The following is a 27,562-nucleotide window of genomic DNA, read 5'->3' as shown; positions in this document are numbered from 1 at the left end:
CAGTTGTATTTTATTTATGTGACTTAACATGTGAAATATGCAAAAGTGATGCAAGGCAAGCCCGAATGGTATGCCCAGCAAAGCCAAAAAGAAGTTCCGAGGGAAACCAGGTATCCTGGCTGCCCAGCCACGGCCTTTATCCCCCAGCTTGACTCTTTCTTTCAGATCATCTTCTCAAATTATCCATAGGAGATTTATTCACATACTCAATAAGAAAAATATTTCTAATTATATCCAACCATTCTTAATATGAATGAGAATTATGCGGGGACGCTAGATTGCCAAGAGGTATTTTGCCAAACAATTCCTTTTGACTTAAGAAAGAAGAGGCAGCTGCATTGTTTCCATAGCTATCCATATAAAAGAGCCGTTGGAATGAGGCTGACTCGTCCTGCTTTAAAAAGCTCCAAGGTAAGTGGGAGCAGGACGGGCCTTTCAAGAGGGACACCGGTCACACCGCCCAGTGTCAGCAGCAGCTGCTAGTTCTGGTACTGCTCCTTCTGGAACTGCACATTTTACCTCTATGAATTTTGTTACTTCTGTTTACAATAGCAAGTAATGCCATAAATGGGATGTTTCTCCCTCTCTTTTTGGTTAATCAAGTGCTTTTCCCTTTTCTTTTATAGAACTGTCTCACTCCCAGGCTACATCTTCTCACTTGCTAACAAGGTAAGATTTGGACTAACCAGTTCCTGGAGGAGAATGTAAGAGGCTCTGGGATGGATTTCTGTCACTTAGCAACCTTTCAGAAAGTGCTTGTCTCAGTAAATACCCTCTAACAACTGTGCTTCAGGAAAGGGGTGGAAAAGGGAGGACTGTCTTTTCAGGACAATGCACACATCCTCATTTACGGCTCAAGCATTGGTGGGGTGACATTTGAGCAGGGGAATTGCTTTGAATAAATATATTGTCTGTGCAGGAAAAAAAGAGTCTACCCTCAGATTCCCTGGCTAAAAATCTCAAATTTGATCAAAATGCATCCTGCTGTTAGAATTCATTTAGTAAACATAATATCCAACAAAGTCAAAAGGAAGTAAGTAGGACAATCCTTCCTTTAAACTTCTTAAAGCCCTTGTAAAAAGTCATCTTACACAATGCTGAGTGCTGTGGCATTTTTCTTATATATAATAGAGGTGTTAATATGCCCTCCCACTACATACTGCATTTCTAAAGGGAGAGACTAGGAGAGATGATTCAAATGAGTTTCAAGTAATTTGATCATGTAATGACTGCGGTAGCGTTATTTTCCAAACCTTTCATTCTACTGATTCCACTGGCAATCTGCAGATCACATAGAATGGAGCAAACAGGGCCTGCATGCTTCAAAGGAAAATTTGGAACAGCAAAGGGAGCCCTTTGATGTAGAAGAATGAGGTTAACGGTGGCTACTGTTTTTATCCTTGATTAGTTTAAAGGGGTTAAACTGATGAACTGTATTTAATATGCAAAAAATTATGTCAGAGAAACTATACTAAGCACCTAACCTAAAAGAAAAAAAAGGGAAACAAAATTACAATCTCCAATAAAACACTGAACTTGAACAAATCTGGCTGAACAGGTAAAGGAGGAAATAAAGTTCTCCTACATTACATTCAAAACCTGGAATCTGGTGACATGATAATTCATGACATCTTATATATAAATGGTAGCCTGAACAATTTCAAATTACTTTCTCAGTCATCATTCGAACCTCATTTTCAAAGTGTCTTCACCATATATCATGAGTTGTGAATTAAGAATGGCGAATTTATAATCCCTATTCTAAAGATGGAGTCACTTAGGCTTAAAAAAAAAATCAAGTGACATACCCAAGGTCACAAGCTACTCGACAGCAGCACTGGACTGTAACTCAGTTCCCGATGAGGATATGAGTCTTGGAGGATGAAATAAGACAATAGATGCAAAGCCCTGAATACGGTATTGGGTACACAGAGACCACCTGATGCATTTTCGCTCTTGTGATTATGTTTGTCTCAGGAACTATAGTATGGTGAACGGTAGACCTGTCTAGTGGAATTTCCAACTGGGTCTATGAAATACAACAAATATTAAGATTTATCAGTACACACGGCAATCCAGACTCTCTAATGTGAAATGTTTTATCTCCTTTAGGACCTCAGAGTTCAGCAGCCATGAGTTCAGACCAAGAAATGGCTATTTTTGGGGAGGCTGCTCCTTACCTCCGAAAGTCTGAAAAGGAGCGCATTGAGGCCCAGAATAGGCCCTTCGATGCCAAAACGTCTGTCTTTGTGGCGGAGCCCAAAGAATCCTTTGTCAAAGGAAACATCCAGAGCAGAGAAGGAGGAAAAGTGACGGTGAAGACTGAGGGAGGAGCGGTGAGTAGGATCCCAGGAGCTTGCCACATTTTATTGATTTTTGTTGTTGGCGTTGTTTGGTCACTCAATTAATGTAAACGGTTATCTTTCCTGTTTACCAGACTCTGACAGTGAAGGATGATCAGGTCTTCCCCATGAACCCTCCCAAATATGACAAGATCGAGGACATGGCCATGATGACTCACCTGCACGAGCCTGCTGTGCTGTACAACCTCAAAGAGCGTTATGCAGCCTGGATGATCTACGTGAGTACCCCCTGCCAGCGCTCTTTATAATCATCCTCATGTACCCTACCATCCCGCTTCTTCCACTGAGCATAAACAGGTCACAGGTAGTGACTCATTTCACTTTCATCGTAGCCTAAGTAGTTAAAAGGCTTCATGATTGCTATTGTAAAGCACAGCTCAACAGCCAGCCCTTCCTTGTTTTTCCCTCCAAAGCTGGGGAAGGCCACTGTCCATGTTGACTGGGTTTGCCATGAAACCCTTAAGCAGGCATTTGAGCAGCTACTGCTTATATTTCAATCACAGGTTATCTTCCCCATTCCTCTTCCCCACTCCAGCCACAGAATCATCCAGAGTGAAAAGACAAACATGTTTTAACACTTGAAACTATTTTAATTATTATTTTTTTTTTTGAGACAGTCTTGCTCTGTGTCCCAGGCTGGAGTGCGGTGGTGCGATCTCAGCTCACTGCAACCTCCGCCTCCTGGGTTCAAGTGAATTCTTGTGCCTCAGCCTCCAGAGTAGTTGGGATTACAGGCATGTGCCACCATACCCGGCTATTTTGTGTGTGTGTGTGTGTGTGTGTGTGTATTTTTTAGCAGAGACAGAGTTTCACTATGTCGCCCAGACTGGTCTCAAACTCCTGGGCTCAAACAATCCACCTGCCTTGGCCTCCCAAAGTGCTGGGATTACAGGCATAAGCCGTCATGCCCGGCCTACAATGTTTTTGTTCTTGTTTTTTTGAAAAAAACAAATTTCACTCATTTTCACTCAAAATAACAGCAATTTGTATCTGTGTGTTCTGGTCCCTTCTATCTGGAATGTCACTTCCTCGATGAAACCTCTCCCACTTCCCCAAGCAGTGACATATTCTGTCCTTTTGTTTCTGTCCCTGCCTTAACACTGACCATGTTTCTCCTTGATCATTCATTTACATGACTGTCTCCTACATAGACTGGGGATTCCTCAAGGGACATAATCTCATTTATCAGGTCTCATTTCTACTGTCTGGCAAAGGCCTGCACATAATACACATGCAGTAAATATTTTTAAACCAAATTTATTATATTTTTGCATAGTTTAGTCAGTGCCGATATTTAGCTAGGCAACACCTATACAAGTGTACCTAGTGTTGATGGTCAGCATCTCAGTCTAACTAGTTGGTGCCTGTCTTGAATCAATTGTCAAAGATATTAAAAATCCTCCTATTATAGTAATGATGTATATATATCATTTTGTGTTCTGTTTCCTTATAACTTAAAAATGTTTTGTAAATATTTTCCGAGTGTTGCTGTATACTTTCATGTTTACTTTTTTAAATGCCTGCATCATATTGTCTTAGAAGATTTACCAGTTCACCTAACCATTCCCTTACTGTTGGCCACTTAGCTTATGTCCAAATTTATGTTCTCATAAATTTGAATTATCTTAATGCTGCAAAGAAAATATAAACCATTTCCATAAAACAATAAAAAGTTTCATAGCACATGTGTTTAATAACATGTATTTCTTCTTCTGCTATGTAAAAATCACTGTGAAAAGCCCTGAGGAGAGCAATAAGAAATCTGAATTGTAGTCGCTTCCCTCAGGATTCTGCCATTACATTGTTGAACCTGCCAACTAGTTTTCATGCTGATACCTTGAAGAAATAAAAGTACTCACTTAAAGTGCTCCTTTTTGTTAAAATTCAATTAATTTCCAGACTAGCCTGGGCAACAAAGTGAGACTTTATCTCTACAAAAAGCATATACAAAATTAGCTGGGCATGGTGATGCATGCCTGTAGTACCAGCAACTTGGAAGGGTGAGGTGGGAGGATTGCTTGAGCCCAGGAGGTTGAGGCTGCAGTGAGCTGAGGTAGCACCACTGCACTCCAGCCTGGGTGACAGAGCAAGACACTGTCTCAAAAACACATTCAATTCATAAGTTAATTCCACAAATAACAGGAAAGGTCTTTGGGTACTTATTCTTTCTTTTTCCTTCTCATAGACCTATTCAGGTCTCTTTTGTGTCACTGTCAACCCCTACAAGTGGCTGCCAGTGTACAACCCTGAGGTGGTGACAGCCTACCGAGGCAAAAAGCGCCAGGAGGCCCCGCCCCACATCTTCTCCATCTCTGACAACGCCTATCAGTTCATGCTGACTGGTGAGTGAGCCGAATGCTTTGTGAGTGCATAAACTTTTAGAGCAGAACCATAGGAGAAAGAGACTCGAGGCAATCTCAACACATTCTTTGAGATCATCCCTTTTAGTTGAGGCTGGTGTATTTATGAAGCAGAAGGTCCAGGAAGGGGAGAAAGGCTGATTTGTAATCCTTAATATTACATAATTGCTAATGATCTCTTAAACTTTGAAAAGATCAACAGAGGCTGGCCATGGTTAGTTAGTATACTTTTGAATGACTCAGAAACTCAAATAAATATGAGCAAAAATACAAATATTTCTGTGTATGTATACACACATGTACACTCATGGACACACAATCACACATACAAACTGTGTCTCCGTTACTATGAGCCAAAAAACAGAAGAGTAAAACTTGTCTCTCTAGTTTTAGCCTCAGCATCCTAAATTGTGACAGATTAAACAGTCTCTCTATATGAAGGATGGCACAGTGCTATTGCCCTTTTCCCAGAACCAACCTGAACAGGCTCGAGATTTAAGGTATATTTGGTATTAAGACAGTTAGATGTTGAATCTGCTTCCTACAATTTTGTCTTGGCTAGACCAATCTAAACTACTTGTGGCACCTTGAGAAGGGGCTTAGAGAATTCCTGTTCAGAGAGAGTAAAACATCAAAACAAAATTTTACCTTTTCCTAAAAATAGGACCGAAGCTGTATTTCTAAAGCTATCACCTTCACTGTACTTACTCCTTCTCACACACTAGAAATATCTCTGATGCTCATTCTTCAATACTTCTTGCACCCACAATATATAAGTCCCTAACTTAAATTGTCATCTAAACCTAACCAAAGAGCCGAGTCTACTTTCAGTGTTTATTTAGTGATCAAGTATTAAAAAGAAAAAGTCTGGTGCTTCAGGAACACACAGCTGTGTGGTCATCACTTATAGAGTGGCTTTCAAACATTTTCCTTCATCTTAGAATTTTTTTCCTCAAATGAAATATTTCTTGGAAGATTTGAACATAAAACCAGTACAAATGATGGTGTTCTGTTTAAATGGGTGGATGTGTGCTGAAGTTGGGGAGGAGAAAGTGGTAGGTCTAGAGCTGGCCAAGCCCTAAAGGTTGCAAAGCCCAGACTGCATAATACTAAGTTCATTCCATTTTACTTTACTTATCATTTGCAAATATGTAAGAAAACAGCACTAAATGCCTACGATTTCTTTTGTAGACCGAGAGAATCAGTCAATCCTGATCACGTAAGTACATTTTATGCTTTCTTTACACGGCCGTGATAGCTGCTAGCTTTGAGACCATATCTGATTGACTTTTGATTTGACAGTGGAGAATCTGGTGCAGGAAAGACTGTGAACACCAAGCGTGTCATCCAGTACTTTGCAACAATTGCAGTTACCGGGGAGAAGAAGAAGGAAGAAGTTACTTCTGGCAAAATACAGGTGAGTCTGATTGTCACAGTCACAATCCAGGCTCTGTTGGGACTCTCGGGTAGGAAATTCCCAAGCCCCAGATGCAAGGACTGTTCTTGCCTTTGCAGGGGACTCTGGAAGATCAAATCATCAGTGCCAACCCCCTACTGGAGGCCTTTGGCAATGCCAAGACCGTGAGGAATGACAACTCCTCTCGCTTTGTAAGTCTTTTGGACACTCGAACAGATACTGCTCACTGGTCAAACTTTATGAGATATTTGTAAATACATTCTCTGAATCTTGTTCATTCCCATTGTATTACATCATTGTTCTTTCCTTTTCCTCTGAGCATGTAATAACGTGGATCAAAACCCCATCTTGAAAGATACATGGCCTTTTTCCTGAATTCTTTCTTATCTGTCATGATCTATAATTATTCACAATTTAAAACTTTTTAATTTACAAATAATAATTGTACTTATGAAATACAATGTGATGTTTTGATATATGTTATGTGTATATTATCGAATGATTAACATGCTAATTAACATATCCATTACTTCACATACTTAATAAATATTTACGATTTTTAAATCAAAGATAAAACTCTTCTACTTATAAGACGGGAGATACACCTTTTTCTACCTGATACAAATACTTTCTGAATTGATTTAATATTAAAGCACTAGCATCAAATGTTTTGAATTTCTCAAAGATTTAATATTATATAAAAACAAGGTAGTAATATTAGTTTTTATTTCAAGGGTAAATTCATCAGAATCCACTTTGGCACTACTGGAAAACTGGCATCTGCTGATATTGAAACATGTAAGTGTTCAGATATCTTTAAAATCATTCCTGATTCTTATGACCTAAAAAAACTGACCAAACATGTCACATGAATTTTTACACTTTTCTTATTTGTTATTTGTTTCCTTCCAGATCTGCTAGAGAAGTCTAGAGTTACTTTCCAGCTTAAGGCTGAGAGAAGTTATCATATTTTTTATCAGATTACATCGAATAAGAAACCAGAACTAATTGGTAAGAAATGTCATAATTCTTTCCCAGAATTACTGCATCAGTATCTATCAATGCATAGTCCAACCTAGTATTCTGTGACTGAATTTTGTCAAGTTTATATGCCATTTTTTTTTTTAAATAGCTTTGTGAGTTTGGTAAAAATTTATATGTGCTTATTAGAAAAATTCAAAGGAAAGTAAAAGGAAAAGTAAAAATAACATCTCTAATTCCTACTACTGTGAAATAACCACCATGAACACTTGGATGAATATCACTCTAGTTATTTTCTATATACATATCTCTACATATAGACACATACATACAATTTTCATAACTGAAATCGTGGTTACATGCTCTCCTGTAATCTACTTTTTTACTGAACAATTATATATCATAGCTTTTTCCATGTCACTAAATATAGCTCCACATCATTATTTCCAATGGTTGCATAGTGTTTTATTCTAGAAATAAGCACAATTTACTTAACCATACCCTCTTTGCAGATAGATTATTTCCAATTCTGGATTGTATATAATCAACACTATAGTGATACAACTTTTCCCACTATGTGATTATCCTCTTTGGATTACAATAGTTTTGTTTGTTTGTTTGATGGTTGAGACGGAGTCTCGCTTCATCACTCAGGCCGGAGTGCAATGGTGTAATCTCAGCTCACAGCAACCTCCACCTCCCGGGTTCAAGCGTTTCTCCCTGCCCCAGCCTCCTAAGTAGCTGGGATTATACACATGCGCCACCACGCCTGGCTAATATTTATGTTTTAGTAGAGATGGGGTTTCACCATGTTGTCCAGGCTGGTCTTGAACTCCTGACCTCAGGTGATCCACCTGCCTTGGCCTCCCAAAGTGCTGGGATTACAGGCATAAGCCACTGTGCCCAGACATTTTTTTTTTAAAATAAGGTTTATAAGAGCACCATGACATCAACTTCAAGGTGTTTGCAATGGTGCCCAATATCCTTTAAATGCCTCTTCAGTGCCCATCAATCATCAACCAAGCATCATAGTGCCTCACAATTTGTCCAGAAATCTCTTGTTTTAATGAAGAAGATAATTATGCTTATCTTTGCTCTGTTTCCTGTACTTAGAAATGCTTCTGATTACCACGAACCCATATGATTACCCATTTGTCAGTCAAGGGGAGATCAGTGTGGCCAGCATCGATGATCAGGAAGAACTGATGGCCACAGATGTAAGTAGAACACAAGAAAGTCGGAATTATTATGGTCGGTCAGAGTAATGGTGATCCAGATAAATATTCAGTGTCTAGTAGAAATGGCAAAGGAAGATTCCAGGATGCAAATGGACATGCCCCCTGGAGTCAAATGAAAAGAGTACGATGTGCCCCTACAGCATTTTACTTACCCGTTAACATTCTTCTAAAGATCTGTCATTTCTGAATTTCTAAACTTTTTTTTTTTTTTTTGCAATTGACTTGCATTACATTCCTACCATCTCTCAAAATAACAAGTTCCTTAGAGTTACTATCCTTATTCTCTGTTCTAAGTTCACGTTTTGAATCTTCAGAGGGTATGCACCTATAATTCTAATGCTCTGTGCTGGCCTTTGGTTGACCAACTCTCTATATACCCAATCTAAGGGGTTCCTTGTCTCCCATTAGTACTGATAGTTTCCTCAGGCCAGCAACGGAAGTGTGCACTATTAATAGTAAGCGTGCGGAACACAACCTAACAGCTATCCTATTGGTTATATTGACAGAGTGCTATTGATATTTTGGGCTTTACCAATGAAGAAAAGGTCTCCATTTACAAGCTCACGGGGGCTGTGATGCATTATGGGAACCTGAAATTTAAGCAAAAGCAGCGTGAGGAGCAAGCAGAGCCGGATGGCACAGAAGGTATCAACTAAGTCAACCACACGATCTTGCATTTGTTTGAAAATCACATTCTTAACTTGTTACCCATGAATCTTCCTAGGGAAGGTAAACTCACTTTTAAGAATTAAGTTGGAAAGTATCTGTATACCTAAATAATATGCCATGGGAAACATAAGCACTAGGTAGATGTTTCTTATAATTACTGAAGTTCTTTAGGACAAACTACCCCATAATCAAAAACTTGAACTTAGTGAAAACATGGGTAAGGATACTCGGAAAGAGATATTTGAAACACTGCACAAAATACTTGTAGTTTAAAAAATATGTTTAAGGAAGTGGGTTTCTTTGGGCCACAATAACACTGTTCTACTCTTTCTTCTTTTTAGTTGCTGACAAGGCGGCGTATCTCCAGAGTCTGAACTCTGCAGATCTGCTCAAAGCTCTCTGCTACCCTAGGGTCAAAGTCGGCAATGAGTTTGTCACCAAAGGCCAGACTGTAGAACAGGTAGGTGCATAATTCAAATTAACTGCCAAGGATGAAAGCATTTTCACAGGCCTCTAATAACTTTGAGAGTTATAATTTTGTCTTTTAAGGTGACCAACGCAGTGGGTGCTCTGGCCAAAGCCGTCTACGAGAAGATGTTCCTGTGGATGGTCGCCCGCATCAACCAGCAGCTGGACACCAAGCAGCCCAGGCAGTACTTCATCGGGGTCTTGGACATTGCTGGTTTTGAGATTTTTGATGTGAGTTGGTAGCTGGTTGGTGACAGGATTTTATAGTAAGGCAATGGAAATATCTATATGAAGGAATTAGTGAAGACTATGACCTTTTCTTACCACCACTGAAATTATTTTAAGCCTTAAAAGAGAGTAACTGGGCAGTTACTGTAGTAGCAATTCCGCTTCTATAAAAAAAACAACAATGCACTTAATAAGGACTCCCCAACTTGCTATATGATCCAAAGGGAGTTCTGAATTAGCTTAGTGCAGTGGGATTGAAGCTCTATTCTAAGAAATACTCAGAGACAATAAGAGCTGAGAAACATTAATAATTTAGAGTCAGCATTAAAAAATGCAATTAGCTTTTAAGACTCAGTATGATATCATGAAATAAAAATTCATATTTGATTATGAAATATATTTTTCTTGATTATAGTTTTTAAGAAGTTTACTTTTTTTTCTAATTATACAAGCAAAACTTAGGGCATTGCAGAGGACATAGAAGGTCCCAAGGAAAAAGATTCCACATAATTCTACTATTTATATGTAATATTAACATTTTGGTGAATACCAAAATGGTGTATTTTGGTATATTTTAAAAATATAAATGTGTATTGTCATACTTTATATAATACTTGGTATCTTGATTTTTTTTTTTTCATTTCACATTAAAGAATAACCCAGGTGGCAATTATTGCTCACTTGCCATGCTGACCATGTGACTGCCATGCAAGATAGACTCCTCCCAGGCAGCTTCTCAGGGGTTGCAAGTTGGCTTTTAAATGAGTCAACAGAAAACTGTAAACCTTCTGGAAAATGTAGAAGATAATGGGAATAAACACAGGATGATTAAGTAGGTACTCAGGAAAATACCTGAATAAATTTAAGCAAACACAGGAAAAGAATATCATAATGGTAGGATTTTCTACAAAATGACAGCAGAAAAATAGTAGCTTCCATATGCCCTCAAACCTTCCATACTTTTCACCTTTTATTTCAAAGTCTCTTTAATCTAATGATTTTTAACATCTATAATATGAAGGCTTTTGGACACATATTTTTAAAATGGAAAAATTCTGTATTTTAAAAAAATGCTCAATTTGCTTAAGAGAGAAGTAAACATATCTATTTATTTAGTTCAACAGCCTGGAGCAGCTGTGCATCAACTTCACCAATGAGAAACTGCAACAGTTTTTCAACCACCACATGTTCGTGCTGGAGCAGGAGGAGTACAAGAAGGAAGGTATCGAGTGGACGTTCATTGACTTCGGGATGGACCTGGCTGCCTGCATTGAGCTTATTGAGAAGGTTGGTTTTGCATTTCCGAAACCATATTTTGTGGCAACTATATTATTCACTGCTTTTTATTTTAATTCTACAGACAGAAAAAAAAAAAATAGAAGTGCAGTATTGTGTTGTGGTCTGCTTTTTAGCCTATGGGCATCTTCTCCATCCTGGAAGAGGAGTGCATGTTCCCTAAGGCAACAGACACCTCCTTCAAGAACAAGCTGTATGACCAGCACCTGGGCAAGTCTGCCAACTTCCAGAAGCCCAAGGTGGTCAAAGGCAGAGCTGAGGCCCACTTCTCTCTGATTCACTATGCTGGCGTTGTGGACTACAACATCACTGGCTGGTTGGAGAAGAACAAAGACCCCCTGAACGAGACCGTCGTGGGGCTGTACCAGAAGTCTGCAATGAAAACTCTAGCTCACCTCTTCTCTGGGACTCAAACTGCTGAAGCAGGTAATGCTCAAATGTTAATAATACTCTCTAGGTATTACAAAACGTGATGTTAAATTTGAAGCTAGTGATCTCTTAGGCCTGTAGAAGGGTTGCAGACCAAGCCCCTGGTTCCTCCAAGTATTGAATAGATAGGCAGCCTTGTAATCACATATTTGTGGCTCACTCCACTACTGACAGGAGCCCTACTGCAGAGTCAGAGAGGAATTATCAGACTGTCAACCAATGAAAAGCCTCAGCTTCTACGATTCTCTCCTACTTCTTCCTCCACATCTGCAGGATATAGAGTATCTGAGGGTATAAATCTTAGGCAACAGAGTGACAAACTTCTGCCTCTCAGTACTAGCTTCTATTGATGATTTTTGAAGTTAGTGCTCCCCACGTGTCCTAATATTAGGGAATCCCTCTCTATACGGTCAGGTGAATATCCCTGGTCTCATTTCCCACTGGAGAAAGAATCATAGATAAGTGGCTGCAAACTTAGTTGAAAAATAAGATTCATTCAGGCTCTATCAGAGAGGCCAGCTGGGTAGAAAAAAGGCTCCACTCGATGAACACGGAAATCAGCAAATAGCCAAGAAGTAGCCCTGCCAATTCAAAACTGTAATTATTTTCTTCCTTCTTCTTCAGAAGGTGGAGGGCCCAAGAAAGGCGGTAAGAAGAAGGGCTCTTCTTTCCAGACAGTGTCTGCCCTTTTCAGAGTAAGGAAGAAATTGTTTTTGACATTCTCCAATTACTTTGGGATTTTTTTTTTTTTTTTACATGGGTCTGTTTTTCTGAATTTCTATTTTTGTTCTAAGGATATATTTATCTATTCATGTACTAATATCACATTACATTTATTAAAATTACTTTATAATACACTTTGACATCTTGCTGGGCAAAATTCCCCTCATCTTTTCTTTTTAAAATTTATTTTTTATTTCAATAGGTTTTGGGGGAACCAGTGGTATTTGGTTACATGCATAAGTTCTTTAGTGGTGGTTTCTGTGCTTTTGGTGCACCCATCACCAGAGCAGTGTACACTGTACCCAATGCGTTAAAATTTGCTTTGAAAAGTACAAGATCACTCCATGAGTAGTTTAGAAAAGGACTGATAGTAACTAGTGACTCTGTTGATCTAACTTTGGAAAGAAGGGATTTAAATTACTCAGAAATTATTAGTTCACTTTTCATGCTGAGTCAAATAATGAGAAATATTTTATAGAAAATTTTATAGACCATAATACTCTGCCATTCACAATCTAGCTGAGCCATGAAAAAGAGCAATGACATGAACTCAGCGAGACCAAAAGACATCAGTATGGCTAATGAACTCATGAATTCTAGCAGCAAATCTGTAGTGCAACTAATATGTATCCTTGCTCTTCATCGAGTCAATTTTCAATTATAATTGGTAGGATTGCTCCCCTGTAGATAATCTTTATCCCCAAAACTTGATAGAGCTGGAAAAGAGGAGCTGTATTATAAGGAAAAAGTCCAAATGTGGTGCAGGCTTCCATTTCCTTATTGGAGAACTATGGAATTGAGTAGAAGAAAGAGCGATCATCTTGCATGGGAAGGCAATGGCCTTGTAAATGTATGTGTATGGCCAGGGACCAGGGTAGGAAGAAGGATGGTGTTGGTATAAACTGAAAAGAAGCACATGCCAGGATGCTTTCTGTGTGTAACTCCTGGAAACTCAAGTGCAGAAAGATCTATTGAGGAGGAAAGTGCATCTCAGGAGAAGCATTCAAAGTGTTGCCTTGTATGAACGCAGTCCATACTGGTCATTCAACTCAGCTATAGATATTGATTTTATAGACATCAATGACTGCTCATATCCATGTCTAGAGTCTAAGATGACAGGATTTCTCCCGATTTTACAGGAGAATTTGAACAAGCTGATGACCAACCTCAGGAGTACCCATCCTCACTTTGTGAGGTGCATCATCCCCAATGAGACTAAAACTCCTGGTAAGAAGTTCTATAATGAAAGGGCAAAGGGTGACTGCCACACCTCCTTTTTAACAGCTCTGCAGTGAAATAAATATGCATTTTTAGGTGCCATGGAGCACGAGCTTGTCCTGCACCAGCTGAGGTGTAACGGGGTGCTGGAAGGCATCCGCATCTGTAGGAAAGGATTCCCGAGCAGAATCCTTTATGCAGACTTCAAACAGAGGTCAGTTTCTCCTGATTATGGTGTATTCTGAAGTTTAATATGAACAAATTTAATGCAAGCAAAACAATTTAGTGAAACGCATGCCTCTACTTGTTAGTTTTGTCACAAAAACAAGTCAAAAAATGACAAGCCTCAAGTCTCGAACACTTTTTTTTGAGACAAAGTCTTGCTCTGTCGCCCAGGCTGAAGTGCAGTGGCGTGATCTCAGCTCACTGCAACCTCTGCCTCCTGGGTTCAAGCGATTCTCCTGCCTCAGCCTCCCAAGTAGCTGGGACTACAGGCATGCGCCACCACACCCAGCTAATTTTTGCATTTTTAGTAGAAATGGGGTTTCATCATGTTGGCCAGGCTAGTCTTGAACTCCTGACCTCAAGTCATCCACCGGCCTTGGCCTTGCTCTCCAAAAATTTTGGGATTACAGCCTGTGCCACCATGCCCAGCTTCAAACACTTTTAAAATGTAAATATGCAACTTTTAAGCACCTTGTGGAATTTTCACTGGATTCGCCAGGCTCTTGGCTTAGCTCATAGATGTACACGTTAACTCCAATAATGATAAGAATGACCTTTTTGAGTGCTTAATATGTTTAGATTATCTTGTTTATTCCTCACAAAAACACAGCAGAGGTAGGTACTATTAAGACTTCATTTTATAGATGAATAAGCTGAGGCTCAGGGAGATTAAGGTACTTGCCCAAAGTAACAGTTAATAAGTGGTTGAGCTAGAAACTCTTCCATACAAACATAACTATTCATTTTCTGTCATTTCCTTTGGTATCATCTATGTTCGTCTTTTTCTCTCACATATTAGATTCCCAATGTTTCCCGGACACAGAAGGAACATGTCACAATGACTGTTCCTCAGGTCCTTTTTCTCCTTTCTAGATAAGCCCATCTTGAGAATCAAAGAAAAGGCAGAGGTGGGGAAGGACTGGGTAGCAGCTGCTAGGAGCTGATCTCTCCTAGGTCTAGGTCAGGTGGCACTGACAGAGAATTCCAGGGCTCAAGATCCAAAGCATGTCTAAGTTTGATTTTAGGTGATTAGGATAGTTCCAAATACCTAAAGTGTACTCTCTACCAAATTCTTCAATGAAAAGTAGCTCTCTTGGATTCAGGGCCTTAAAAAGCAAATGCATCTAGTAAAGATAACACATTGCATTTTATTGGTTAGACACACCATAATGTGTGCCTTTCCTAAGGCAGAACCCTTTCCTAAGAACAGGGTCTGATGAGACAGAAAGGAAAGTTGCAACTGTGAGGGAAAGGCAGTGGAGTAAAAATTGGTTGCCAAAGGGATGACCATTCATATAAACAATGTTCTCCCTGTGAACAAAGAATAATATTTTTTTAAAAGCTCTGCTTTAAAAAGTGAATCATTTAATGTTTAGCTACGATTTGTGTCATCAGTAAACTAGTTTTTAAAAGTTATATGTACTTTAACAGATACAAGGTATTAAACGCAAGTGCAATCCCTGAAGGACAATTCATTGACAGCAAGAAGGCCTCTGAGAAGCTCCTTGCGTCCATCGACATTGACCACACCCAGTATAAATTTGGACACACCAAGGTAATACTCTGTAAATCCTACCTGATGCTATTCCTGTCCTTTTGAACTTCATTAAAGCTTCTGATCTGCAACTCTTACCACACATAGGTCTTTTTCAAAGCTGGTCTTCTGGGGCTCCTAGAGGAGATGCGAGATGACAAGCTGGCCCAGCTGATTACCCGAACCCAGGCCAGGTGCAGAGGGTTCTTGGCAAGAGTGGAGTACCAGAGGATGGTGGAAAGAAGGTATAAAACATTATGTTTATTCACATATTCTGTCTTCAAAAACATATTTGAAATGGCTTACAATTAAGACTCGGCTTATGATAAGGACACTAAAGAAGATATGAATAAGAGTCCTATAATGAAGTGGGAATATACATGTACCAGAAAACTTAAGGAAGGAACCATCACCTTCTGACTGTATGGGTAAAAACTTGAGAAGCATAAAGTGTGTGTACTTCTTACCTAACAAGATAAAATACACCAGTGAGTAAGCAGAAGCAAACTTTTGCCCTAGCACTTGTTTCTAATGTGAATTTATTGGACAGATCATTAGATAAGAATCAAAGAAAAGGCAGAGGTGGAGAAGGACTGGGTAGCAGCTGGACGTTGACCTGCATAACAGACAGTATAGTCAAGAGTGGTTTTAACACAGGATGCAGAGACAACTTTTTCCCTCCGATCATTTATGTTATCAAACTATCATGGTTTAAAATATTAGGGGCCATTTATCTGTGAAAGACTTTTTGCAGTAAGTTAACACAACGTCATCAGGGAATGTTGCTTTTCGGTCATCTAATCTGATGCAAGGACAGAGTTCAAAGACTATAGAGCCAGGTGTCTCAAAGTACAGGATGTATGTAACCAGGACCATTACTCCATGCTGAGAAAGGCATTTTACATTGCCACCTATACATCTACACATCTACATATGTGTATGCAGATATATAAATAATTTACATGAAGCAAATTTTATTTTTACCACTTGTAATTATGCTAATGTTTTCAACTATATTCCATTTCATTAAAAACAATAAATTCTGGTCATGATCCATGATACATATATATTTGGGTAACTGTCTATATATGCGGTAATTAGTTGTAAAAATCATTTAGATGAAAACAGAAGTGGTATTAGAGAGTAGAATGCAACATTCACACAACATCAATATATAATGCCAGAGATTTTTGAAGAAATTCTGAGTTTTTAAAATCTCAGGCCCCACATATCCCTAAAGAGCTGTGTCCCCCTTCACTGCCCTTGGTGGTGTTTTAGTAGCAATGTTTGAGAAGCACTGATGTACAGCAAGGCTCCTCAAAGGGTGCTCCTTGGACTTGCAACATCAGCGTTCCTTGCAAACTTGTTAAAAGTGCCAATTTTCAGACCCCACCCTAGATCTTCTGAATCTGAATCTGTGGAGGTGAGGGTCAGGAGTCAGTATTTTCACAAGCCCTTCAGGTGATTCTTATGCATGCCAAAGTCTGAGAAGCAGTGATGTAGAGAAATGAGTGACCTTAGCAAGACCTTGACCATCATCCCAAAATAGAATTTCTTTCATCTGCATGTTTGAAAGCAGAGTAGGAACAAGGTGGAGCCAAATCTCCAACTCTCACTGCCAAGGTTTCATCTCATTTCATCAGCCACACAATACTAATTTGCATCAATTAAATTTCAGGGAGGCTATCTTCTGTATCCAGTACAATATCAGAGCCTTCATGAATGTCAAGCACTGGCCCTGGATGAAACTCTTCTTCAAGATCAAGCCTCTGCTGAAGAGTGCAGAAACTGAGAAGGAGATGGCCACCATGAAGGAAGAATTTCAGAAAACTAAAGATGAACTTGCCAAGTCAGAGGCAAAAAGGAAGGAACTGGAAGAAAAGATGGTGACGCTGTTGAAAGAAAAAAATGACTTGCAGCTTCAAGTTCAGGCTGTGAGTTGGAATATCACCCTTGGTATCACTAACCAGGATGCAAGTGCTAGGACTCTGACCACTGTGGGCCATGAGTTTGGTAATTGCATGGGAGACACTCATTGGAGGCAAAAGGTTAAAACACTCCAATGGTGCGAAAAGGTCCAAACGTTCCTCCATTGCCCAATAACCCCCAACAAACCAGTACCAGGGCAGTAGGTAGAAAAGTCCCTCATTTTCCACTGTACACAATTTCATCAAACCACAAGATTTTTGACTTATTTTCCCTTTAAATACAGTCCTTAAAAATGATTTTAATATAACACAGTCCCAAATAAAATATGAAGGGGAGGATAGCATGGAGAGAGTAATATTTTTCTGAAACTTCCTTGAACTTCTAGATGTCCACGGGTCTTAAATTAGAATAGGAACAGCTGACAGCACTCTACATCCAATTTTACTGAATTATCGTGTGATATTGATCTCGAAAACTCAGACTCCCTCTTTCTAATCTGTCTCCACAGTCAGTGTCCCATCATGTGACACCCACATTGTTGCATCAGCACCAAAGTTGCTCAACCTACTTCCCAATTCTCTCTTCTTCCATTCAGCCTGCTCACTGCCCTCTCCTGAACTAATCATTTGAGAACTGCTTCCATCAACTTGAGACTATAATTTATAAGACTATGTTTTATTTGGAGTGAATTGAATTGGTCTACTTATCACAAAGTCATATTTTTTTCTGTTAAGACTGGTCTCTCTGTCAACGTTGAGCAGTGTAATAACTCCGAGCAGTGTAATAACTCCTAGATTACAGAAGGAAAGAGAGCCCTTCCAATCTATCCTGTATTCTCTTCTGTTGCCCCCAGCGATTTATGCGGAATCTGTACTAAACCACTGTATTCATTGCATGGTTATACACAGCACCCTGCATTGCTTAATGTATTCAAAGGCTGATATGGAAGATTACTGATGAGTATATATTCCAGTGTCTCCTTCATTTCCTGCCTGCCCTGACCCCCTTCATTGGAAACAGCAGGTTGCCAGGAATTTCTTGATTACTTTATGTTTCAACTTGAATTTAGTACATCATAATCAGGAGCATCCTCCAGTACTACAAAAAAAAAAAAAAAAAAAAATCAGTAGCAGCTGTATCTTGAATTTGTCCTGCTAGAATGCTTCCCCACACCCCTCCTCCTCCTCTCCACAATAAGTTGATTTCTGCAAAAGCAAATCTTGCCCCTCTCTCAAGGCCCAAATCAAATAGCAGTTCTTTCATGAAACCATCTCTGATCCAAATTCTCTGATCTGTTATGTCACTAATTACTTTCTACATTATTTTCTAATCTACTGTAGAATACATTCTTTTAGGGGAACAGAACAACAACTGGTACATTTTGGCTTACCCACATGTGGAAAATGTATACAGTAGGGTGGTTCATGGAACAAGAATTTGTGAAGGCGTAAATAAATGAATATAGGAAAGTCAAAAGATCAAATGCAGAAACATACACTCTTATCATTGTAAAGTATTTCATTCTTTCTTCCCAATTTTGATCTTGTTTCCAACTTAAGGAAGCTGAAGGCTTGGCTGATGCAGAGGAAAGGTGTGACCAGCTGATCAAAACCAAAATCCAGCTAGAGGCCAAAATCAAAGAGGTGACAGAGAGAGCTGAGGATGAGGAAGAGATCAATGCTGAGCTGACAGCCAAGAAGAGGAAACTGGAGGATGAATGTTCAGAACTCAAGAAAGACATTGATGACCTTGAGCTGACACTGGCCAAGGTTGAGAAGGAGAAACATGCCACAGAGAACAAGGTATCAGTCATATTCTGAAATACTATATAGGGGTTCTGCCACCCAAATAAGCTGCTTTAGAGCAACTAAGCTGCTTTCTTCACCTTTGTAGGTGAAAAACCTCACAGAAGAGATGGCAGGTCTGGACGAAACCATCGCTAAGCTGACCAAGGAGAAGAAGGCTCTCCAGGAGGCCCACCAGCAGACCCTGGATGACCTGCAGGCAGAGGAGGACAAAGTCAACACCCTGACCAAAGCTAAAACCAAGCTAGAACAACAAGTGGATGATGTATGTCTAGTATCATCAAGAACATTATTTTCTTCTAAAGGAAGATAAGCATTCCTTCTGATTCAACATTATTTATATTTAGCTTGAAGGGTCTTTGGAGCAAGAAAAGAAACTTCGCATGGACCTAGAAAGGGCTAAGAGGAAACTTGAGGGTGACTTGAAGTTGGCCCAAGAGTCCATAATGGACATTGAAAATGAGAAACAGCAACTTGATGAAAAGCTCAAAAAGTAAGTAAGAAAGAATTGCTTATGGATTTGCTTCCAACATTGGATATGGACTAAATTGTTGTCCTTTGCTACTTTTCTAAAAGGAAAGAGTTTGAAATCAGCAATCTGCAAAGCAAGATTGAAGATGAACAGGCACTTGGTATTCAATTGCAGAAGAAAATTAAAGAATTGCAAGTAAGTACATCATTTTCATCAGTCTGGCTCAGAGGCAGTTATGATACAAAGAAGCTGAGTTTGTATTTTGCACCATTTCCAGGCCCGCATCGAGGAGCTGGAGGAAGAAATTGAAGCAGAGCGGGCCTCCCGGGCCAAAGCAGAGAAGCAGCGCTCTGACCTCTCCCGGGAACTGGAGGAGATCAGCGAGAGGCTGGAAGAAGCCGGTGGGGCCACTTCAGCCCAGATTGAGATGAACAAGAAGCGGGAGGCTGAGTTCCAGAAAATGCGCAGGGACCTGGAGGAGGCCACCCTACAGCATGAAGCCACGGCAGCCACCCTGAGGAAGAAGCATGCAGACAGTGTGGCCGAGCTTGGGGAGCAGATTGACAACCTGCAGCGGGTCAAGCAGAAGCTGGAGAAGGAGAAGAGTGAGATGAAGATGGAGATTGATGACCTTGCTAGTAATGTAGAAACGGTCTCCAAAGCCAAGGTACTACAAGTTCTGGGAAATTGTTATTGAAAATAATGCCTTACGGACACATCATAGTTTACACAGGGCACTTTTTACACATAAAGTCATTTGTTAATTGCAGTAATTCAGGGAAGTAAGCACAAAAAAATCAGTGTTTTTACTATTTCCATTTAACAAATAAAGGATCAGAAATTCAAAGAGGCCAAGCACTTTGACCCATCACACCATTAATAAACGACAACACCAGTTTTTGAATATAAGCCATCTGTGTTCTCCAAGTCTCCAGTTAGAGAACAAAGGTCTCCAATAATTTCAAGGAAATTGAAGTGAGGAAAGTTTCATCATACATAAAAGCAATGAAGTATTTTGGAACATGCTTTTAGAAAATGTACATTATACAATTCTAACAAAATCTTAAAATTAGAACATAACCTTAACATTTTCATATTAATATTGAACAGAGCTTCATGATTAGCTTTCATAAAATATAAGAAAAATTAGCCAGGCATGGTGGCGCGTGCCTGTAGCCCCAGCTATTCAGGAGGCTGAGGCAGGAGAATCGCTAGAACCTGGGAGGCGAAGCTTGCAGTGAGTCAAGATCGCACCACTGCACTCCAGCCTGGGGAGAAAGCAAGACTCCGTCTCAAAAAAAAAAAGAAAAAAAAGAAAAACTTTTATGCATTACATTACATACAAGACAATTTGGTTTATTTTCTATATTAAGATAAATTTGTATTTTTTATTTCAGGGAGAAGGTTTAGCAACTGCAAAGGTGATTATTATTTGCTTAAAAGGTCTCTGTTTTCTTCTTTTACTTTTTCTTCCATAGGGAAACCTAGAGAAAATGTGCCGGACTCTAGAGGATCAAGTGAGTGAACTGAAATCAAAGGAAGAGGAGCAGCAGCGGCTGATCAATGACCTGACTGCGCAGAGGGGGCGCCTGCAGACTGAATCTGGTAACGCTCCCCTCTTCTGTGCAGCTTCAGGGTGGAGAGGAGGCAATTAAGAACAACTGATTTGGTGATGTGGGAGCCTAATAATAGCAGCTGAGAACATGTCTGATTCACCAAACGACTCAGACACCTGACCTGTGTGCAAGGTCATCTTGGGACAATGCTGGAGATAAAGGTTTCAATTGAACAGGATCAAGCTCTGTTCCAGAATGGCCTTGAGTATTTGCTCATTGTGAGGACGTTGGGATTAGGGGTTACTCCAGCATGAGTCCAGGGCTTCTCTTTCAGGCCAAGTTTCTCTTTATTTTATGCAGGTCAACTAACTTCCAGAATGGGGCAACGAATAGCCCAGTCTCTCAAAAGTCCTATGGAATGGGGACTATGTAGAATTAGACCTTTTCGCTTACTCGTTGACAGTCATCATGAGGTTTCGTACGATATTATAGAATCCTGAAAGAATCAGTGATGGAAAGGACAAAAAGAATTTAAGCTGTATTTATTCATTCTGATTGATCTGAAAGTTTCACCATAAAAACTGAAAACTTGGCACTGAGCATGAAGATGTCAGCATAGAATTCAACCATCTGAGCACTCAATTTGGGAAAATAAGAGTCAAAATTTCTTTCTAACATGGGCTTGCAGAATCTTGTTTTTCACTTAAAAAATGGTGCCATTTCTTTTGTCCATCAGGTGAATTTTCACGCCAGCTCGATGAAAAGGATGCTCTGGTGTCTCAGTTATCAAGGGGCAAACAAGCCTTTACTCAACAGATTGAAGAATTAAAGAGGCAACTTGAAGAGGAGATAAAAGTAATTATGACTCTAAGACAGACTTTTCCCATATGAGCTGATTCTACATGGAGGCTGTTATACCAGCTTTCAAAAGGTTTTGAAAGTTAAGAGTTAAATATTTAAATATCCAGTAAAATGAAGGTGTAACTGTCTCCATAGGCCAAGAACGCCCTGGCGCATGCCCTGCAGTCTTCCCGCCACGACTGCGACCTGCTGCGGGAACAGTATGAGGAGGAGCAGGAATCCAAGGCTGAGCTGCAGAGGGCACTGTCCAAGGCCAACACCGAAGTTGCCCAGTGGAGGACCAAATACGAGACGGACGCCATCCAGCGCACAGAGGAGCTGGAGGAGGCAAAGTATGTGCACAGATAGGAGAGAATGAGCAGAAAACTTTGCATATTGAATCAGAAAAACATGACCTTTGAAGATTCAGTGAATTAGTCCACAAATGCTCGTTAATTGGCTTCTATGTGCCAGTCACAATCAGGCCCTGAGAGTAAGACATGAATAAGTCAAATATGGTCCCTGCCTTATGATCCGAAAATCTAGTTAAGAAAACAAAGAAAAGCAAATAATTACACTGATAATGAGGGGCCTCACTGCTGTTTGTCAAGCACAATGAGTTCATCGCTGCATCAGGGGCTTGTACCTGCTGTTCCCTCTGTCTGAAATACTCTCTCCACAGACTTCCCTTTGGCTCACTCTCTGACTTCTTTTAGCTCTTGACTCAAATATTATCTCTTCATGGAGGCCTTCACTGAATATCTAGAATAGTTGCCCGCCATTTACTCTATTTTATTTTGCTTCACTGCACTTATATCTGTAAGGTATTATTACAATGTTCTGATTTGCTTATTGTTTACCTCTCTCACTTATTTGTGATCTTCATGAGGCAGAGACTTTTTTTGTCTTGGTCACTGCTGTGTAGCCAGTGTCTAGTTCATAAAAGGGGCCCATCGATATATGTTGAAAGAATGAAAAGTGGCTGGGTAGCATTATTGTGAAGTTTCTAATACTCTTCAGTGTGTGTGGTAATAGCTCATAATTCATATTATGGTTCGCTTCTCTCTGAAAACACGTATAATCTTCAAGGAGGAAGCTGGCCCAGCGGCTCCAGGCTGCTGAGGAACATGTAGAAGCTGTGAACGCCAAATGTGCTTCCCTCGAAAAGACGAAGCAGCGGCTGCAGAATGAGGTCGAGGACCTCATGCTTGACGTGGAGAGGACAAATGCCGCCTGTGCCGCCCTTGACAAAAAGCAAAGGAACTTCGATAAGGTAATTCCTCCAGCATCCTCTGCTCTGTACTCTACTGTTTTGTCTTTACAGCAGGTAACAGGTCTTGGTTTTTCAGATCCTGGCAGAATGGAAACAGAAATATGAGGAAACGCATGCCGAGCTTGAGGCCTCCCAGAAGGAGGCCCGTTCCCTTGGCACTGAGCTGTTCAAGATGAAGAACGCCTATGAGGAATCTTTGGATCAGCTAGAAACCCTGAAGCGAGAGAACAAAAACTTACAGCGTGAGTCCCTATCACATTCAATAATATTCATAACTTGGAAGAATCTTTCCCTTACGTCACGTGTTTAACCAAATACCTACCTTTTACTCAAACGACAGAGGAGATTTCTGACCTCACGGAGCAGATTGCAGAAGGAGGGAAACGTATCCATGAACTGGAGAAAATAAAGAAACAAGTGGAGCAAGAAAAGTGTGAACTTCAGGCTGCTTTAGAAGAAGCAGAGGTACATGTAAAATTGTGCATTATAAAAAATTTTGGAAAAAAAATTAGGTACATCTGCATAGAGTGAATAAAAAGACACATAGCACAAAATTATTGGTGTCCAGAAAAACTTCATAAAGCTTTTGGTTCCTTGCTGATGTCACCTCTTGCTGTCATTAAGGCATCTCTTGAACATGAAGAGGGAAAGATCCTGCGCATCCAGCTCGAATTGAACCAAGTCAAGTCTGAGGTCGATAGGAAAATTGCTGAAAAAGATGAGGAAATTGACCAGCTGAAGAGAAACCACATTAGAATCGTGGAGTCCATGCAGAGCACGCTGGATGCTGAGATCAGGAGCAGGAATGATGCCATCAGGCTCAAGAAGAAGATGGAGGGAGACCTCAATGAAATGGAAATCCAGCTGAACCATGCCAACCGCATGGCTGCCGAGGCCCTGAGGAACTACAGGAACACCCAAGGCATCCTCAAGGTCCCAAGAGATGGTTCCAGGACAATTGGGGTGCCTGCAACCCTGAGAACATGGTGTCTCAATGACGGTTTGTTTCACAGGATACCCAGCTCCACCTGGATGACGCCCTCCGGACCCAGGAGGACCTGAAGGAGCAGCTGGCCATGGTGGAGCGCAGAGCCAACCTGCTGCAGGCTGAGATCGAGGAGCTGCGGGCCACTCTGGAGCAGACAGAGAGGAGCAGGAAAATCGCAGAACAAGAGCTCCTGGATGCCAGTGAGCGTGTTCAGCTCCTGCACACCCAGGTGGGATTCAGCACAAAGAACTCTCCTGTAGTAAATTTTATATGTCCCAGAATAGATAAGCCTGAGTTTTTATAAGACAGCCGGACCTAATATGTCTACCAAATTTTCTTTTCAAATAATACAGAATAGTAATTCTGCATTATTCAGAAATCTTTCCCTGTTTTGCTTTGAAAAACTATTGTTGATTTGCTTCCTATAATATTCTAAGGCTGCCCATATTCTATTGTGTTACTATCTTTATTGGCCCTCATTATCAATATTCACAGTTCATTCTGGAGAAATGGAATGTTATGCGTATGTCCATTATACTTTTATCCCTGTGAATGGTCCATTGGTAAATGATAATTATAAAATTATAGAGCTATTTGGTCTGCTTGTGACCTATGCACTTGAAGATGCTGAATATTCTGTAACATTTCTATTTTATTTAATTGTACTACATAACACAATCCTTTAATTCTTTCATATTAAAAGGCATTTTTTGACTTGCAGATTTCTATCTGAATTTTTTTCAAGAAGTGGTTACCAATAAATACTATGGTAACACAATTTTTAAAATGTACAAACTCTTTTTAAACAGAACACCAGCCTGATCAACACCAAGAAGAAGCTGGAGACAGACATTTCCCAAATGCAAGGAGAGATGGAAGACATTCTCCAAGAAGCCCGCAATGCAGAAGAGAAGGCCAAGAAGGCCATCACTGATGTGAGTGGCAGGCACACTTGCCCACTGATTTAGCAGTAGGATTTCCTGACATCTATAACTTTCTTGGTTTTCTTGATTTATTTGCTATTTAGGCCGCCATGATGGCCGAGGAGCTGAAGAAGGAGCAGGACACCAGTGCCCACCTTGAGCGGATGAAGAAGAACATGGAGCAGACAGTGAAGGACCTGCAGCTCCGCCTGGATGAGGCTGAGCAGCTGGCCCTGAAGGGTGGGAAGAAGCAGATCCAGAAACTGGAGGCCAGGGTGCGTCTCCCAATATCTGTCTATTTCCATCTGCTTTCAGTGCCTGATTGGATCAAAGTTCTTAAGAGCCTACTTATTTGTAGGTACGGGAGCTGGAAGGAGAGGTTGAGAGTGAGCAAAAGCGTAATGCTGAGGCTGTCAAAGGTCTGCGCAAACATGAGAGGCGAGTGAAGGAACTCACTTACCAGGTACGGCAGTAGTTTTTAGCAGCTAAGCACTGGTCGAAGTCTATGTGAAATACTCATATGCAATGATGCAATAGTCATGTGCTTTAGTAATTAAGGTCCTGGACTTTTTATAATCTTTCAGACGGAAGAAGATAGAAAGAATATTCTCAGACTTCAAGATTTGGTAGATAAACTTCAGGCAAAAGTGAAATCTTATAAGAGACAAGCTGAGGAGGCTGTAAGTAATTTTAAGATTGAAGTCCTCAAATTAAGCTAATAAATAATTACTACCTCTTGTAGTAACCAAGCTGTTTGCTTTATAGACTTCTGCGTGCGTACTTAACATTTGTTTTTGTACAATAATTATTGTGTATCATTTGTAACATCAGTAGCTTCACTTTAAAAGTAAACTTTCAATCCACCAAGAAACCTGAAAAAAATTAAAAGCAGAAATAATACAGGCCATACTCTCTGGCCACAGTATGACGGAGTTGTAAAGTGATGATAAAATATAAGCAAAAATTCTTGGGTACTTAAATATTTAAAAAACTAACTTTCTTAAATAACTCTTGGTTTAAAGTGAAAATAAAAACATAATTACTAAATAATTATTAATTATAAGTAAATATCACAAGGAAGATGCTACTTTTACAAACCTACAGAATGTAGTCAAAGCTGTGCTTGGAGGCTAATTCATTGCTTTAAATGCTTTCATGATGAACCAAAAGTAAAAATAAATAAATAAATGGACAGTCCAATAAAGAAATTATAAATAATAATAAAACAGTAGAAGAAGTACTGTTAAAAATAAAAGTAGAAACTGGTGAATTAGAGTATACTATTTTCTATTTGATAACTTCATTAATATTTGTAACTTCTGGAGAATTAACAAAATAAATGTACTATAACTAATTTAATCAAGGAAAATGAGACAGAAAATACAACATTAGAAATGAGAAAGGGAATAAGCTATACACATAGAGGATTACTTTTTAATATAAAACATACATCTATCAATAAAGTTGAAGCCCTGAAAAAAATTGATGATTTTTCTAGGAGAATATAAATTACCAAGTTGGCTGAATTACTTCTGGAAATGGACCCAAGTCCAGATAGATCTTTCAAAATTTCAAGGAACAGATAATCCCCCAGCTATGTAGGCTGTTCAAGAGCATGGGAAAAGATGGAAAGCTGTCCAATTCATTTTAAGAAGCTCACATAGCCCTCATACCAAAACCTGTCCAAGAGAGAACAGAGGGAGAAAAACTAAAGGCAGTTTTACTCATAAAGACAGTTACAGCAAAGATAAATTACTAAGTAGTAAAAGTCTTACTTTATTAAAGGAATCGTCTTCCAGTGATTAAATAAGGTTAATTCTTACAATGTAAAGATTACCTAATATTAGGTAATCTGTCAATAGAATCATTACATCCAATGCAGGTGGAAAAAAGTAACCATTTTGAAATGTGCCAAAATGATACATGACAAAAATCCAGTATTTATTTCAATTTTTAAAAACTTAATAAATTCATTCTTAATATGATAAAAAACTAACCCAAGTGAAAATCACCATCTTACAGCAAGCATTAACAACTATGACTTTAATATTCTTGCCTTCCTCTCTAAGCTTATATTTTCCTTCTTATTCTACTTGTGGTACATATATATTATGTGTTTTGGTTGCCAAAATAAAGATGTAAGATATATATAATATATATAATATATATATGACACCAATAAATAAATCTTAAAATTAATTTCAATTATAAGCCCTAGATGTTGCTTCTCCATAGATGCCTTTCTTCTCTTAGGTCTAAAGAAGAATCCTTTCTTCTCTTAGGTCTAAAGAGTCTAGAAAGATGTAAGTGTGAGTTGCTTACAATTCCATTTTTATTCTCAGGAGGAACAATCCAACACCAATCTAGCTAAATTCCGCAAGCTCCAGCATGAGCTGGAGGAGGCCGAGGAACGGGCTGACATTGCTGAGTCCCAGGTCAACAAACTGCGGGTGAAGAGCCGGGAGGTTCACACAAAAGTCATAAGTGAAGAGTGACCATGTCCTGATGCCATGGAGTGACTGAAGACAGGCACAAAATGTGACATCTTTGGTCATTTCCCTCTGTAATTATTGTGTATTCTACCCTGTTGCAAAGGAAATAAAGCATAGGGTAGTTTGCAAACAATA

The 27,562-nt window shown here is 39.6% G+C and overlaps 1 protein-coding gene across 2 annotated transcripts; it reads left to right on the top strand.

Annotated features, from left to right (window-relative positions):
- Positions 1-90: 90 nt before the first annotated feature.
- Positions 91-27,562, top strand: MYH2 (myosin heavy chain 2). Of its 2 annotated transcripts, none has more exons than XM_031657379.1 (40): positions 91-411; positions 627-669; positions 2,113-2,336; positions 2,438-2,581; positions 4,549-4,705; positions 5,915-5,942; positions 6,026-6,140; positions 6,239-6,331; positions 6,875-6,938; positions 7,053-7,151; positions 8,235-8,338; positions 8,866-9,004; positions 9,370-9,488; positions 9,578-9,727; positions 10,841-11,011; positions 11,137-11,446; positions 12,074-12,144; positions 13,312-13,399; positions 13,487-13,604; positions 15,047-15,170; positions 15,258-15,394; positions 16,828-17,083; positions 18,638-18,880; positions 18,972-19,148; positions 19,231-19,376; positions 19,460-19,550; positions 19,633-20,022; positions 20,834-20,960; positions 21,648-21,766; positions 21,908-22,104; positions 22,841-23,024; positions 23,101-23,266; positions 23,365-23,489; positions 23,649-23,957; positions 24,038-24,241; positions 24,822-24,947; positions 25,040-25,210; positions 25,294-25,398; positions 25,520-25,615; positions 27,278-27,560. In XM_031657379.1, exons 3-40 carry the CDS (start codon positions 2,133-2,135, stop codon positions 27,428-27,430), a joined length of 5,820 nt encoding a protein of 1,939 aa, XP_031513239.1. In that variant the 5' UTR covers positions 91-411; positions 627-669; positions 2,113-2,132; the 3' UTR covers positions 27,431-27,560. The 2 variants fall into 2 exon arrangements, with proteins under 2 accessions (XP_031513239.1, XP_031513238.1); XM_031657378.1 differs by lacking the exon at positions 91-411 and adding an exon at positions 425-488 and having other exon boundaries at positions 27,278-27,562.

This window comes from Papio anubis, chromosome 17 (genome assembly GCF_008728515.1).
Source record: "Papio anubis isolate 15944 chromosome 17, Panubis1.0, whole genome shotgun sequence".
Taxonomy (NCBI): Eukaryota; Metazoa; Chordata; class Mammalia; order Primates; family Cercopithecidae; genus Papio; species Papio anubis.
This window is presented reverse-complemented; position numbering and strand designations above follow the sequence as displayed.

Excerpts from the sequence above, each read along its gene's own strand:
- MYH2 (XM_031657378.1), top strand. The coding sequence starts at position 2,133 with ATGAGTTCAGACCAAGAAATGGCTATTTTTGGGGAGGCTGCTCCTTAC. Across the intron at positions 9,728-10,840 it reads CTGGTTTTGAGATTTTTGAT|TTCAACAGCCTGGAGCAGCT; the intron begins GTGAGTTGGTAG and ends CTATTTATTTAG. Across the intron at positions 13,605-15,046 it reads TATGCAGACTTCAAACAGAG|ATACAAGGTATTAAACGCAA; the intron begins GTCAGTTTCTCC and ends GTACTTTAACAG.